This window comes from Trichosurus vulpecula, chromosome 5 (assembly GCF_011100635.1).
Source record: "Trichosurus vulpecula isolate mTriVul1 chromosome 5, mTriVul1.pri, whole genome shotgun sequence".
In the NCBI taxonomy this organism is placed as follows: domain Eukaryota; kingdom Metazoa; phylum Chordata; class Mammalia; order Diprotodontia; family Phalangeridae; genus Trichosurus; species Trichosurus vulpecula.
In genome coordinates, this window is record NC_050577.1 from 239,308,542 (window position 1) to 239,323,211 (window position 14,670).

Genomic DNA, 14,670 nt, shown 5'->3' on the forward strand with positions numbered 1-14,670 from the left:
ATTATATAAAACTCAGCTAGCATCGTTATCATTATCCTAGAACTGTAGCTGAACATGCGTTTGGAAGAGAGTTGAGGCACAGGAAGAGGCAAAGATTCTGATGACTGAACCAGGTATCTAGCTTTGAAATCTTAGAATCAACCTTGGCAAATTCCTTTTCCTCAGCTTGTTTAATACTCAACTTTTTGATTCTGCTTCCAAAATATCTCTGGCATCAACCTTCTTCACTCAAATTTGGCTACCACTTTAATTCAGGCACTCATCACTTTTTGCCTTGGCTATTGAAACAGCCTCTGAATTGGCCTTTCTGGCTCATTATTGTCGTCTATAATCATGAATCACTGTGAAATTGAAATTCCTAAAACATAGATCTGACTAGGTTGCTCTCCTGGTGAATAGCTTCTATGGCCCACATCTATTGCCTCTGAAATACAATTCAAACTCTGTAAACAGTTAAAAATTTTCACAGCTTGGATTCAACTCATCTTTGTAGATTGATTTCATTCAAATCATCTCATATATTTCACACTCTGGAAAAACTGGCCTACTTTTGTTCTTTTTTATACCTGATACTCTATTTACCTCCACTGTGCCTTTGCTTAGGCTGTACCCAATGCCTGAAATGCTCCTTATTTTCACTTTCACCTCCTGGGAATATCTAGATCCCTTTGAAACATCTTTTTTTTAAAGTCCAATTGTAACTTCTTGATATTTTTTCAATTACTTTAAATTTAGTTTTCATTTATTTTGCATTTTTATACGTACGTGCAATCCCCCCTTCCCCTAGCAGAGTGGAAAATCTTTGAGAGAAGAGTTTGTTCTCGTATCCCTAATACCTGACATATTGAACAAAATGGAGAGCAAAGAGGCTCCTTAATAAGTCCATGTTGTCATCAGAATGAGTACTTTAGCAATTGATATTAGAGGTTTGTCTACCTCCCTGGCCAATTGGAATGCAAACTCCCAAAAGAAGAGATTTGGTTTTTTTTTTTTTAACTGATGAAAGTCTAACCAGATGGATCTTGAAATGCTGCTGTAGGCAAGAAATTGTTAAGAGACTCCCAACGGTGCTGAATGGGTTGGGAACCATAAGCCACTGCAGAAGCACAGTCTTTCAGAGAGTCAGCTAGTGGGCAGGAACAATTGCTCCATAAAGAAATAGTAAAAGAAAAATAAAATAAAGAATAAATTATGAGGGGCTTTATAATAGATACAACTATTTAAATGGCATAACAGCTATAAAAGGATGACTTATCTGGTTAGACTTTTGTCTTGCCACATTATTTCCTAATGAATGCTTCCTCTATATTATAAAACTCTTAAGGAAATGCTTTTTTTTTTCATTTCTTATTTTTATTGTTTATTTGATTTTTTTGTTTTGTATTTTGTTTTAGCAAATTCCTAAAGTCCCAGCTAGATGGCAATTTGTGTGTGTGGTCCTGAAATAATTTTTTTTTTATTATCAAAACAATGTTGATAAAGAAATGACTTTTTTTTAACCAAAACAATTTTGCTAAAATGTTTTAGGGAGAGTTTCTTAATATGTAGCTTTTTACAAAATTGAAGAAGTTATTACAGTTTTTCAGGTGTTTTCCAGGAAATCAATAATTTATTTTCAAGGTAAAGGTAGCAAAAAATATATAGATATTTCCAGATTTTACCTAAGTTGGAAAAGTGGTATTTTCCTGTTGCTGATGACGACATAGCAGAAGGGGAAACAAGAGGTGATTGGTTACCAGTGTCCTGCAGGCCTCCAGTTGAGTGAGATCGTAGCCATTCTTTACCTTCTTCTTGACTGGTCTGCCGGGACGATGGGGTGTATCTGCAAAACAACACAGCTGGGACACTTAAACACTCCCACAAGGACAAGGCAGCAGCAAAAAGCTGGAAAACAAACAAGAGTACTTGGCTATTCAGACTGAACAAAATTCCTGAACAGATTGAATCTAATTTTAATCGCTCAGTTCTTACAGATGATTTAACACCATCTGTTGGAATCTCACAGGGAAGGGGGAGAATTCTTGAGAAGAAAATTATGCTTCTGTGAGATGTGGAGTCAAAAAATCACAAGCAATGAGCAAGACAACCAAGTTAATTGAGAAGGACACAAAGGCATGGGGGTGAGGTGGAGAATGGGGTGGACACAGATTTGAAATGGTGGACAAATGGGAGGCCAGAAGCCAAGAAAGGTGAGTGACTTCTTATAGGATGACACCCATGACGGTAAGGTTAGATAAGAAGACGGACTGAGAGCTAGTGGAGAAAAATGGGCGGAAGGAGAAGAGGAATTTCATTAGGGGACGATAACTATTATGATCAAAATCAGCATTTGCCTTTACAAAGGCAATTAGGCATCTTGTATGAATCTGAAGGGAGAGGAAATTCATTTACTTAATCATAGCATAATTTTCTAGAATGAAGTTTTTAAAAAATTAAATCATTTGCCAATGATTTTCTATTGCTAATCAACAGAAGAGATTTAACTGAGAGAAAAAAAGGCTAACTGGGAAGACACCAAGCATGCCAGATTTCAAAGCTGTCATGAAGTAAGTGAACTCAGCCCCACTGAGAAGTCAAGTCATCATATTCTAGGACCCTCCTCATTTGAATATCTTAACCTAAACCTTCAGGACAACTGTGCAATATATAACCCTTTCTTTTCCTGTAGTGGAAAGAGGGAATATTGTGATATTTTTATACACTAAGGTAATAATAATTCCAATGGAATTCACCCTTAACATAATACCTTCCCTCAATCCACTCATCTTCCTCTAATAATAAATGAGTATCAGAGGTTGTTGTGTTTGTCCTTCCTTTTCAAAGAGGACCATGACATCAGGGAAATGATGACATGACTTGCATTTGACTTTGATTCTAGTGAGGGAGGGCTGTGCAAGGTCACCAGCCTCACTTTCTCCTCCAGAGCCATCTGGGTCCAGTGACCTGATATTCATCAGGATGACTGGAGATGGCTCAGGATGTAATGGGAGACTCTGACCCTTTTAGGCTCAGGCTTTTTCATGTATTCACTTAGGGTGAGGTAACACCCATTCAGTGAATATGTCTCTTTAAGAAGTAAGTCAAGGGATGGCCCCTTTAATTGGAAAAAAAAAACAAAAACAAGCTGGGAGGGGAAGACCCTTAGGGTTGCTGTTCCAAAGAGAAATAATTACCACCAACATTCACTCTAAGTCAGGAGGGCCCAACATGCAGCCATTAAGTGGAGGTTGGGCAGGGAGCTATAACTTGAGATATAGAGGAGAAGAGGTTAAATAAGAACTATATCTTGACTAAATGACCGGATTTGCTCTCTAATAATGTGAATATGCTTTCCTTAAAGTTTAACATCCAACAGTTAGCCCCATCTGTAGGCTATAAGAGCCCTTGAGTTTCATACATCTGCTTCCAAGATGGGATACAAGAGAAATGGGTGTATTTCCATTTTCAACCTTGCTATTTGCATTTGCTTTGACACCATAAATACCATTCCCAAAATTATGTTGAGGACAAGTCCTTAGCAAAGAACCTTTACTTTCAGTGTTCCTACTGGACTTAACTTGCTCAGGGTGCTGGTCACCACTTAATGGAGTACTATGCAGGTAATTTCTAACAAAAAAATGTTCTCACTCTAGTGAAAATCAAAGAAAATCATGAGGGCTAAGAGTTATCTTTATTTTAAAGGCCAGGAGCTAGGTCGTAAAGGAGCAAGAGGAGAAAGAGAAACACAGCAAACAAAGTTGACAGAACAACAGAGAGGCAGCGGTTGTGCTGAGAGAAATATATACCTTAGTCCCTTTTTGGGCAGCGTATTTCTGTCAAGCTGCATGCTGTTAAAACAAAGAAACCCCCTAAGGACATACTATAAACAAAACTCTTCCAAATTACAAATTCTACAAAAATTGTTCTCTGTGTGAACCCATACAAAACAATTTACTATAACAGAACTCGAATGCTTAACTCATTAAAGAAGGCTACGCCAAGGGTTACCAGATGTCCATTTCTGACACAGATGTGAGTTCCTTTTCAGAGCCAACCCCATTTGAATAATTATTTTGCCTGGCAATCCCTAAACATACCTGCTTGATTATATGATCATAGATTTAGAAATGGAAGGGATGCCAGAGGTCATCTAGTACAAGCCTTTTTTTTTTTAACAGATGAGAAAACAATGCTGGAGAAGATAAGGGACTTGTTCAATTAGCCGAGGAAGGTTTCGAACCCCGGTCCTCTCGACTCCAAATTCAATTTTCTCTCCATTGCATGAAAGCATGGATTCACCTTATAAATTACCAAAGGCTGAATCTGATATTGTCAGGGTTTCGCTTGTTCCATCACTCTCTTACTGTAAGAAATATAGCTGTGTGGTGCTCCATCAATTTCCTATTAGTTGGCTACTCTGAATTTACCTGTAAGAGCAGCCAGTGGGTGGAAAGGAAACATAGTGGTTCTGTTTAAATTAGAGTGGGATACTTTGATGTACAGATTAGCTCATTGCAAATGACCACATTTAAAAAAAAATCTTTCATATACAGGCAAATCCCGTGTAAGCAAATCCCATGCTGGGCCCATGTAAGTACAAATTAAAATCCAGAATGAGGGTGGAAATACTGGGTATGTCCTCCTCTTCATTAAGTGATCTTTGTCTAAAAATAAATTGTTTCTTCCTATACCTGACTAGACATCTTAATGAGTTAAACATTAGAAACTTTATTTTAGGGATAACAAATTATATACTACTGATTTGTTGAAACAGTAATGTCCTCAGTCTCTACTTTTCAGGACCAGTAAGGTATCATATCCTTTGCTATATATAAAGGGATCTAGGGATAAATGACAGCTAGCTTCTCAATCTAAATTGAGGAGAAGGGTGGCATGCCTTTTCAGCATCAAGTGAGGAACCCTGGCTATAATTATCACAGTAATTGGAGAGGAATGTTCGATTTAACAACTTAACATTTTATCTTTCTTCTAGAAGCATGTTTGTTACATGGACACTCTTCAAAAATTAAAGAAAACATAATATGCATCATGAGAATGAGATAATATGAATGCCAAATTAAGTCATCTTAGAGCTAATTAATTGAAATCCAAGCTAAAAATGTTTTCTTCTAATGGAACTCAATAACTCAACACTTCAATATGGTAGAGATCATTGCGTAACAAGGAATTTCAAAAAATAACATGGTATGAGCAGCCCCAAAATGCAGTGAATTTAGAGCTGGAAGGGCACTTAGACATCATTTAGTCTATGTTATGCTTTATGGATGAAGAAATTAGGACCCAGTGAGTACTACTTACTACTTGCTATAAGAAGCAGAGGGAAGAATTTGAACTCAAGTTATATGATGTGAAATCCAGTATTCTTTCTACTCAGTGATAACTGCCTACCAGAATTATGAATGAAATTAATTGAATCAACAATAAGGTTTTTTTAGTGGAGGTTAAAAAATGGATTTCACAGAAATTATAGTTACGCTGAAACATCTAAATCTGATCTTAATTTAGTTAAGGAATTTCTTGGTTTTGATGTTATTTTAGAGCTTTCTTTTACAATCTGTACAACCAGTGTCATTGAAGTTCAATAACATGAAAGGTGCTAAACAAGTAATGAATATTTTTGCTCATATTATTTGATGAGTCTACAGGGAAAATATGGAAATTAATAGAAAAAAATGATTGATTGAATAAATCAACCAGATCTGTATTCTCTCCCAAATCAACACGGCCTTTGAATCAAAGATTCACTCTAGTTTACAAAAACAAAAGATAAAAGATTTTCTTTTAATTTCTGTGACAGTTGACAAGCTGTAAAAGACTGAAAAGGAGTTGTGAATTAGAGGCAACTCATTATGTTTTAAAAAGAAATAAAATACTTCCGGCCATAATCTTAGGACAAAATCAGTTTACTCAATAAACATTTATTAACCTCTTACTACACACAAGCTCCTACAAAGGAATGGTTCCAAGTGCTTTGGATATAAAGATGAAAAGCAAAGATAATCAGGGAAATTATACTTCTTAACCTATCTCTATCTATGGACTCAAGGAACTACTCTAAATATGAAGCTCTACAAACAGTCTTAGACAACGCCACATGTTCTACATCTCACACTGTGAACTCTATGAAATATTTATTGTTTTCAAGTCATCAAAGGATTCCTGACTTGAATCAAGACTACATATTTTCCCTTTCCATTCTTGGATCATTTTGTCTCCTTGCACTGCTGACTGAGGGAAAGATAGTAGGAGAGAAAATGAAGTCCACTCTCCAAAGAAAGAGAACAAAGCACCATGACACAATTATTATCAATGTAGGAATCACTTACTGGTCTTACTGTGGCTAAAAGGATCATTATTTCTCAAATGAGTCTTTGTATCTATTCAATGATATTGGCAAAACAAGGAAAATGAATTCTATTTATTCAGATTAAATTTTATAAAGTGAATTCCATGAATACTTTATAGAAGATAGCATGGTAGTATATTCCTAGATTTCTACACAACTCTTACTAATCTAAGTGAAACACAATACCTAAATCTCAACAAGTGGTAATTCAAATTTCAACATAATTATAGCTAAAGAATTTTTTCCTAACAGATTTTTATTAAATTTATTACTTGTAATTTTGCTCACAGAGTACAATAAAATATGCCCTTCAGCATCAAAAGCATTCTAAAATTCTAATTAATAGGCCCCTTAATTATCTGCACAGATCAATCAATATTTATATTTTATAGTAATACATATATTAAATGTTAACTCTAGAGAACTTAATGCATTGATCAAACTAATTTATTAAAAGCTGACAGATGATCATGTGAATAATTAAATATGGGTTTATTGAAGTTTGCTTTATAAAATTTTATATTTATATTATATCTATTTTAATATTAGAATGCTCTCAAGTTCAAAAAAATAATTTATTTTAGCCATTGAAAGTCAAGGCTTTTTTCCCCCAAAGAAAAGAAAATTTATAGTTCTTGTCATATTTCTATAGCTGACATTTCATTAGCTTTGATATTTTAAAATTTGTGGTCATATCAAAACAACACTATAAAGTGCTTCAAATGGGTGACATTGGGGTTGATATATCTTTATTCAGTTATCGTGATGACTGAATACCAGGGCAATATATTGGCACGTGATTAATCAGATTCACTTATCTTTATGACAAAGGTGGGGGTGCAGGGGGCCCAAATATTTGCGGTAGGGAGTGATTTGGGTCAATAATTTGAGATTGCATGGATTATTTATAATTTGTCCTACTGCTTGGCAATTGACTAGCCAGTTATTAATCTAATCCATCATAAACATAGAAACTGTCTCTTGGTTGTACACATTTCAACTACAGAATGCTAACAAGCATATATTATAAAAGAAAGGAAACTATTTTCAAGGCTCTTAATGATTTACTGCAAGAGGTAAAGAAAATGATGGATGATGTCCTCTATTATTTCTACAAGTAGTCAAACAACAATTTTAAAAGCTGCAGAAAGAAAGCATGTTTTCTTATATTAGACTCTACCAGAAACTTTTCAGCAGATCTTTGTCCTATAGGCTGTTTCTTAACAATAACACAAAAAAATGAGGGAATCGAGGGCAAACATTCGCAATCTAGTTGATGGCTTTCAGGTGTTCATAAATGCTCCCCCTTTTATCCATTTTCTGTTTGAAGCAAAAAAAAAAACAAAAACAAAAAACTCTGCATCTTTGCAACTATCTTATGATCTTATGACTTAGTGACCATATCAAGCCAAGTATCAAAGGCTGCAAGACTTCAGAATGCTCTCAAAAGTCATTTTTCATGCTAAGAGATAGTTTGCCACTATCTCCAAACAATTCCATACTGAAAAGAATAAAAAGTGAAAGAGAATATAGTTAAGTGGAAACATTTTAGAGGGGCAAGGAATCATCTTTTTCTTTTAGATGCATTTCAGAGGGTTGAGAAAAGAGAGGAGAAGAATAGGAAAAGTTCAGAGTTAGAAGTAATCCCCGAAACTGTCTCAATAGTACTTCTTGGTAGCTGTGAAAGTTAATTGCTTTTTGAGATGCATGGATAGAGCATAGTCAGAAAGACTATTTCAGGAATAAGAGTTTGTGGGATAGAAAATGACTGCTTGGAGGAAGTAGGAAGTTTGAGGGCAGGAAACAGGAATAATGGGTAACCAGCAGATAGGCAATAAGAGATGACTTGAACAGTAAGTTCATTCTTCTTCCTCTTCTTCTTTTTAAATAAGAAATGGTGCTTGCCAGCAAGAGATAGGGGAGGCACTGCTTGAGACTACGATGATAAACTTCTTGGGCAAAACTAAGTAGCATCTAAATTCATGTGCATTTAATATCTGAAATGAAGTGCTTATACTATATCTATATTCATATCTTCTAGTAAGCCACTTTAATCAGTAGTATGTAACTTCTTGGGCAGACATGGACAAGTCACAAAGGACAGACAAGTTTGGATAAACCTTGTGTTGCAGGGTGCATCCAAATTGATGGGATAGAGATCATCCATTTGATAAAGTATTTGAGAAAGTATTCCCATTGAACATTTTGCAAGGCTTACCTAAATATGTTTCTCTCTTCATATTAAAAGAAACCCAAAACCAATCTTTAAAACTTTCTAATAAATCCCTAAAATCAAGAACATCAAGATTTTTGTTGGTCTTAGGCTTTTAAAAAACACCAAAATTCCCTTTAAGAATGCATGAATAGTAGTTTGTTTTGAAGTCAAACCAATTTGTTATGATCTACCAGTGATTCATTGGTTCCTTGCCCATATATATGAAAAGAAAGCAACTTGAACATATTGCCAAAAGCATCATATTAGATACTACTTAAATGGACTGCTTAAAAACCTGAATAGTGGAACAACAGGGACTTGCACTCCCAGGGTCTTAGGCCCAAACACTCAATTTGGGATGGGACATTATGCATTATATGCATAAATATATACTTTAGTTTTTATTCAAGTTGCTTATGATTACTATATATGTATATATGCATATACATATATCCATATGCATATCCATATGCATATGCATGCATATGGATATGCATATATTTTTATACATACACCTATACCTATAACGATAAACATATAAAAGTAATCACTGGATTTTCCCGTACTTATTGGTTTAATTCAACTATAAATTTGGGCAGAGTACTTCTATTTCTTTCTATCTTTCCAAGAAAGATCCAATCTCATATGCTTCCACATGGCAAAATTCCTGTCAAATCGTAGGAATTTCACCCATGGGCAAAGCACATGTCATTGGTCCATTTACTCTCTGTTCTAATTCAACATGAGTAAATGCTCCAATAAAGATCTAGTTTGAGCCTCCAGCCTCCTCGCTGCTCCAGACATCAGTGTCCTCAGCAAAGCTCACCTTTCTGAAAGAGTAGATCTCACACTACCAGTCCTCATGAGCAGGCTCTGAACCTCTTGAGTGCCTGTAGTCAATCCAGACAGAGAGCCATGATGGCTGAGAGGGAGGTCAATAGACTCAGAGCTTGTATGGAGACTAGTCATTGACTGGTAGCTTGGAGTGTCCTTGCTGCCAGCAGACGAGCTGCTCAGATTGGCAGCCCACACAAGACCACCTGAGGTGAAAGAGTGAACCGATGCTGGGCTGGAAGCCAAGGAGTGGCTTAAGCTTATAACATCTGTCGTTAAGTCTGAGGGTTTATTGAAGAGAGGACTGCTGCCTTCACTCTGCCCACCAGCACTGCCCAGGCTGCCTGTACCCGACGATGGAGACTCCAGACTGCCTTGTCGCGCTAATGTGGTACTAGGGCTGGGCATTACTGAGGAGGATTTCACAACCTCAGAATTAGGTGCAGAGGCAGATTTGCCACCCGCCTTGGCACCAAACAACCTAAAAGAAAAACAAATAACAACTTCAGTTGTTATTCAGATAAACTAATATCACATTCAGTATTCAGGGTACAATATCTATAGAGCCCAAGCATGTGTGTTTGTGGTAAGCAAGAGTGGTGAGCAAACATAATTTTTGTTTTTGAGTGTGTGCACTTTGTACTTCTGAATTTTCTGATGAAATGCCAGCAATTGACTTTTGCCTCAAAACATAGCGGGCTAAATTACTCATACACCCAGGGAGGTCAAGGCAGAGCTGAGCCAAACAAGAAGGTGTCTAGCTTTAATGTTTTTTTTTAAGTTAACAAGTTTATACTTTCACCTAAATTTAATATTTTGACTCTTCTTGCTATCAAATTATTTATAGCACTGTATTCTTGAAATGGCTTCAGTCACTTCAGCACAGAACACTCACAAAGGGGGGCTTTCTACAGTTTAGTCAAAATTTAAACAGTTGCTTGGGACAATTTTTGGAGGTTATTCTGCACAGCTGGTGGCTTCATCTATTAGATATAGATAGATATAGGTATCTAGTTAGCCTCACTATGGGGCACTGAACGAAGCAAGTCAGGTTCCTTGCAGTCTTTCCTTGGATGAGCAAAAGGACTGCATATCAGCTGCCAGGAGTTTCCTGAAATATACATATGGAAGTGTAAGGATGATATGAAACACGATGCCCTTCTCCAAGGCCATTGGAGATGATGTGGGTGATGGAAGTTGGACAGCAATTCAGAAAATGTTTCTGTTGTTTAGATGCAGGAAATAAAAGAATATTCTGAGTGAAATTTCATTCATGTAAATGTGGGGTCTTTGTGAAATGCAGCAATGGTATAATGATTATAGTTTGAGATACAATAAAATGCATAATTCTCCATAGTAGAATATTTCATAGCTAATAAGCGAGGACTGTTTCATAGGTAACAGGCCACAGGAGGGCACTGCTGGCTTTTACTTAAACAACAGAGCTATTAACTCTGCATATCATGATTTATTTATTTTTTTCGTAAAGAATCAACACTTCAAAAAGAAATATCTACACGAATTAACAGTTCTATTGAAGAAAAAAACTCAAGTCCTCAAGTTCTTAAAAAGCATCATGCATTAGAAATTGCCTAAAATATAAAGGCAAATCTTTCAATATCTGGCATTTCCAAGGCACAAAGAACTTTAGTTTAAATTATAGGAAGCAAACAGATGTAAACAGAATTTTAGAACTGGAAAGGATCTTGCACATCAACTAGGTTAACTCTTATTTTGCAGGTGAGGAAGCTGGGATGCAGAAGGATATAGCCATTTATTTAACTTCACTGAGATAAAAAGGCCTAAAAATTAATAATGTAACTTATTTTGTCATGTCACTGGAAATGCAATATTTGTTTTAGAAAGGATTTCAATCCATGACATGAAATGCCAACGCAGCCAGATGAAAATTCTGAAAATACAGTTAATCATTTAGAAATCTGAATGTTTCCAAAGTGTATCAGTGATTTGTTCAGAAATTTCTGGATACTTTTGGCACCATGTAGACAAACTCAACCTAATCTGTTATTATTTGGGACCTTATAGTTTGGATAAGACAAGGGACATAATCCAAATACATGTGTAACTGTCATCTTGAAAGACATTCCTCGTTATCTCTTGATCACTAACAGACTTTAAAATAATGGACAATGCAAATAAAAATTGTCCTTTTCCAAAAGGGATTCACAAGCCCTGCAGAGTGAAAGCAAGAGTAGATATCTGAGAAATTTATATTAGACATTAACTATTCATATTCATTCCATGTAGCCATCATCTATGTACATAATTTCATGAAGACACATTCCATTGATGAGTCCAACTATGGTGAAATAGGTCCAAATGGCCACTTTTCACACTCCTTTTGGTAATGTTGAGAATATATCTGTAATTATTATATATTATATAATTTAATAATTACAATTTATTATTACATTATAATGTATTAATAATAATAAATAATTTAATAATTTTACTGACTTCACAGATTTATAGTATTTGAAAAATCTAAATGCAACTATCAAGACACATAAAATTTCCTTGTTTATGGGGTAGAAGTGGGGGTGGGTAAATATATACTCTTTTTTTTAAACCACATATGACTCCTTACCTTCTAAATGTGGGCGAGGCAATATCGGGATACTTGGAACCTGGCTGCCTGAGTCCTTGTGTTCCACATGCATTGGCAGAGGTTGGGCTGGATTTGGGGGAACTGGACAAAGAAACACTCTCTGAATCTGACACCGCCACTTTCTCCTTCTCCTTGTCTGTCTGATTGATGGTGACGGGACTGGAACGCCCAGACCCGATCTTGGTTGGCTCTCTCAGTTTGGTAGCAGTGGCACCTCCAGATTTGCTACTCACATTGGAGTCAATGCTGCTGGTACTGGATCTGTGTCCACCCCGACCAGGAATGCCACTTGTGCTAGATTTTGAAGGGCGTGGTAAGCTTCTGTACTGAAGTGTTGTCTTTGAACTCATGTGTAGCACGCCATCATCCTGATTTTGTGAACCATCCAAGCTCGTTTTTCTCCCTGCATTGGATTTCCCACCAATGGCTGCTGATTTGGGAATTTTACCCAGTGTTGCAGAACCACTGGTGATAGTTGCTCCACTAGTGGTGATCATAGTAGATGATGCAACACCTGGCTTCTTAAATCCAAATGACCCAGTGGCAGTTGACCTCCCAATGCCTGATGGGGGCTTTTTCCCTTCATCTCCACTGCTTTTTCCTGCATCTGAAGGAGAGCGTTGTATAGATGTTCCTTTGAGGGCTGTTTTCCCTTTCTCAGAAGCTTTAGCATCATCGGTTTTTCCTGATTATAAGCACATACATGAGGATACATTTCTACATTTATGATCATAATTACTGTCACTTCATGAGACACCCGAATTGCATTTTTTAATAAATGCTATTATTTCATAAAGGTTTCTTTAAGAATTCCATTTTTCCCCCAATTTCAATTGACTACAACTTCATCAATAAGTTTTGGTGGCAAATCAAAGCTTTAACAAATCATCAGTTTGGACATGTTGTCTTAGAGATATGAGGGGAAATGAAAGCCTAAGTGTAGCAAACAAAGAAAGATAATGGCTTATTGCCTGCAGCTCACTTTCCTTTTTGTTCCCTTAAGGATCAAGATACTGCATGCTTAACCAATCTCCTTTCAGATTAGGGCAACAGAATCATAGATTTAGAGCTGAAAGGAACTTTAGAGGTCATCTACCCCAACTCTCTCATTTTACAGATTAAAAAATAGATTTAGAGTAGTTAAATATTTTGTCACTGGAGATTTAGCAAGTATGTGGCAGAGCTGGGATCAGAACCCACTACCTAGAATTCAGCACCTGATTTCAAATCCAGGATTGTCTTTTACCACATTGCTCCCCAAATGTAACTGTCAGAAATGTTTGCTTGCACTCTCTTGAAAGCAGTTTATTTAATCCATGTCTCAGATGATTCTGAATATGCTATTATTATGAGAGTAAGGCAAAAAAAAAAATAAGGCGGTTCACTACTGTCTCTTTTCTGCAACACACATGTCACTTATAAACACAAAAAAACTCCAAATTTTCATGGCTCTCCACACTTCAGAGTTGGAAACTATTTGCAGCCTAGAGCATCTGTGGTGAAACTCAGTGATCCACACAACACAAAAATCTTGGTTAAGAATGTTCAAAGTTATCGCTAAGTGAACTTCTTTTGCTTCAGCTCAAACAACTGAAAAACTACAGCAGAGGAATAAGCCAGCTGGTTTCTCTAGTATCTTACACGTTTCTACCTGGATCCATGGTCAATATACATGGGAGAGTACGGATGTTTGTGTTGTCTGTGTATTAGACTGGTGATGGAAGGAGGTGAGGAAGAGGGAGAATGGGGAGGGAAAGGGGGTGGGGGAGAAAGAGAAGGGAGGGGGAATAGGGAAAGTGGGAAAGAGAGGGGGAGAAAGAGAAGGAGAAGAGAGAGGGTAAGACAAGGGGGGAGTAAGAGGGAGGAAGAAAAGAGGGAAAGGAAGGGAGAGAGGAAGGGAAAAGAGAAAAGAGAGAGGGAAAGAGAGGGAGAGAGGGGGAGAGGAAAGAAAGGGAGAGAAAAGTGGAACAGAAGAGGGAACTAGGCAGAGAAAGAGTGAGAGAAAAGTTAAAGAGATAAGGGGAACAGATAGAGAGAAATAGGGGGAGAGATGGGGGGAAGAGAGAAGAGGGGTAAGGAGAGAGGAAGGAGGAGGGGGGAAGAGAGAAACAGAGACAGAGAGGAGAAGGGGAAGGAGAAGAGAGGGGAAATGGAAAGTAGGAGAGGAAGAAACACTTTGTAATGATATGAGGACAATTATTGTGAAACATTTCTCACCTCTATGGGTTTGACAGACTATCCTTGGTGCTCCTTCCTCAGTTTTGCCTCTTGGAAATCCTAATTCTCTTTCTGGTTCAGTATAAGTACTTTCATCTTCAAGAGGCCTTTTCTGATTTCCTAGTTATTAGTTCTCCCACCCAGATCTACAAAATCACTGTATTTGTTTTATGCATATGTACTTATCTGTGAACATATAATTTCACATAAATCACTAGGAATTTATTTTGTACATAGTTATCTACAAATGTGATGTAGTCACCTAGAAGAATGTAAGACTCTTGAGGGCAGGATTGGCTCATTTTTGTGTTTTTTATGCCAAATGCCTAACTCAGTTCCTGGAATATAGTACGTGCTTAATGGGTTTGCTGATTGTTTACCTGCCTCAGGGTTATTGTAAGGAAAGCATTTTGCAAACCTTATATTGCT

General features: G+C 36.8%; 1 protein-coding gene across 1 annotated transcript in view; it reads right to left on the bottom strand.

Annotated features, from left to right (window-relative positions):
- Positions 1-14,670, bottom strand: part of NAV3 (neuron navigator 3) — a 341,502-nt gene that overhangs the window by 105,583 nt on the left and 221,249 nt on the right. Inside the window, exons 14-17 of the mRNA XM_036760724.1 lie at positions 12,004-12,709; positions 9,388-9,876; positions 3,786-3,827; positions 1,662-1,822 (exon numbers count right to left, since the gene is read on the bottom strand). Of these exons, the coding sequence (XP_036616619.1) occupies positions 1,662-1,822; positions 3,786-3,827; positions 9,388-9,876; positions 12,004-12,709 (1,398 nt within the window). The remainder of the gene's footprint in view (positions 1-1,661; positions 1,823-3,785; positions 3,828-9,387; positions 9,877-12,003; positions 12,710-14,670) is intronic.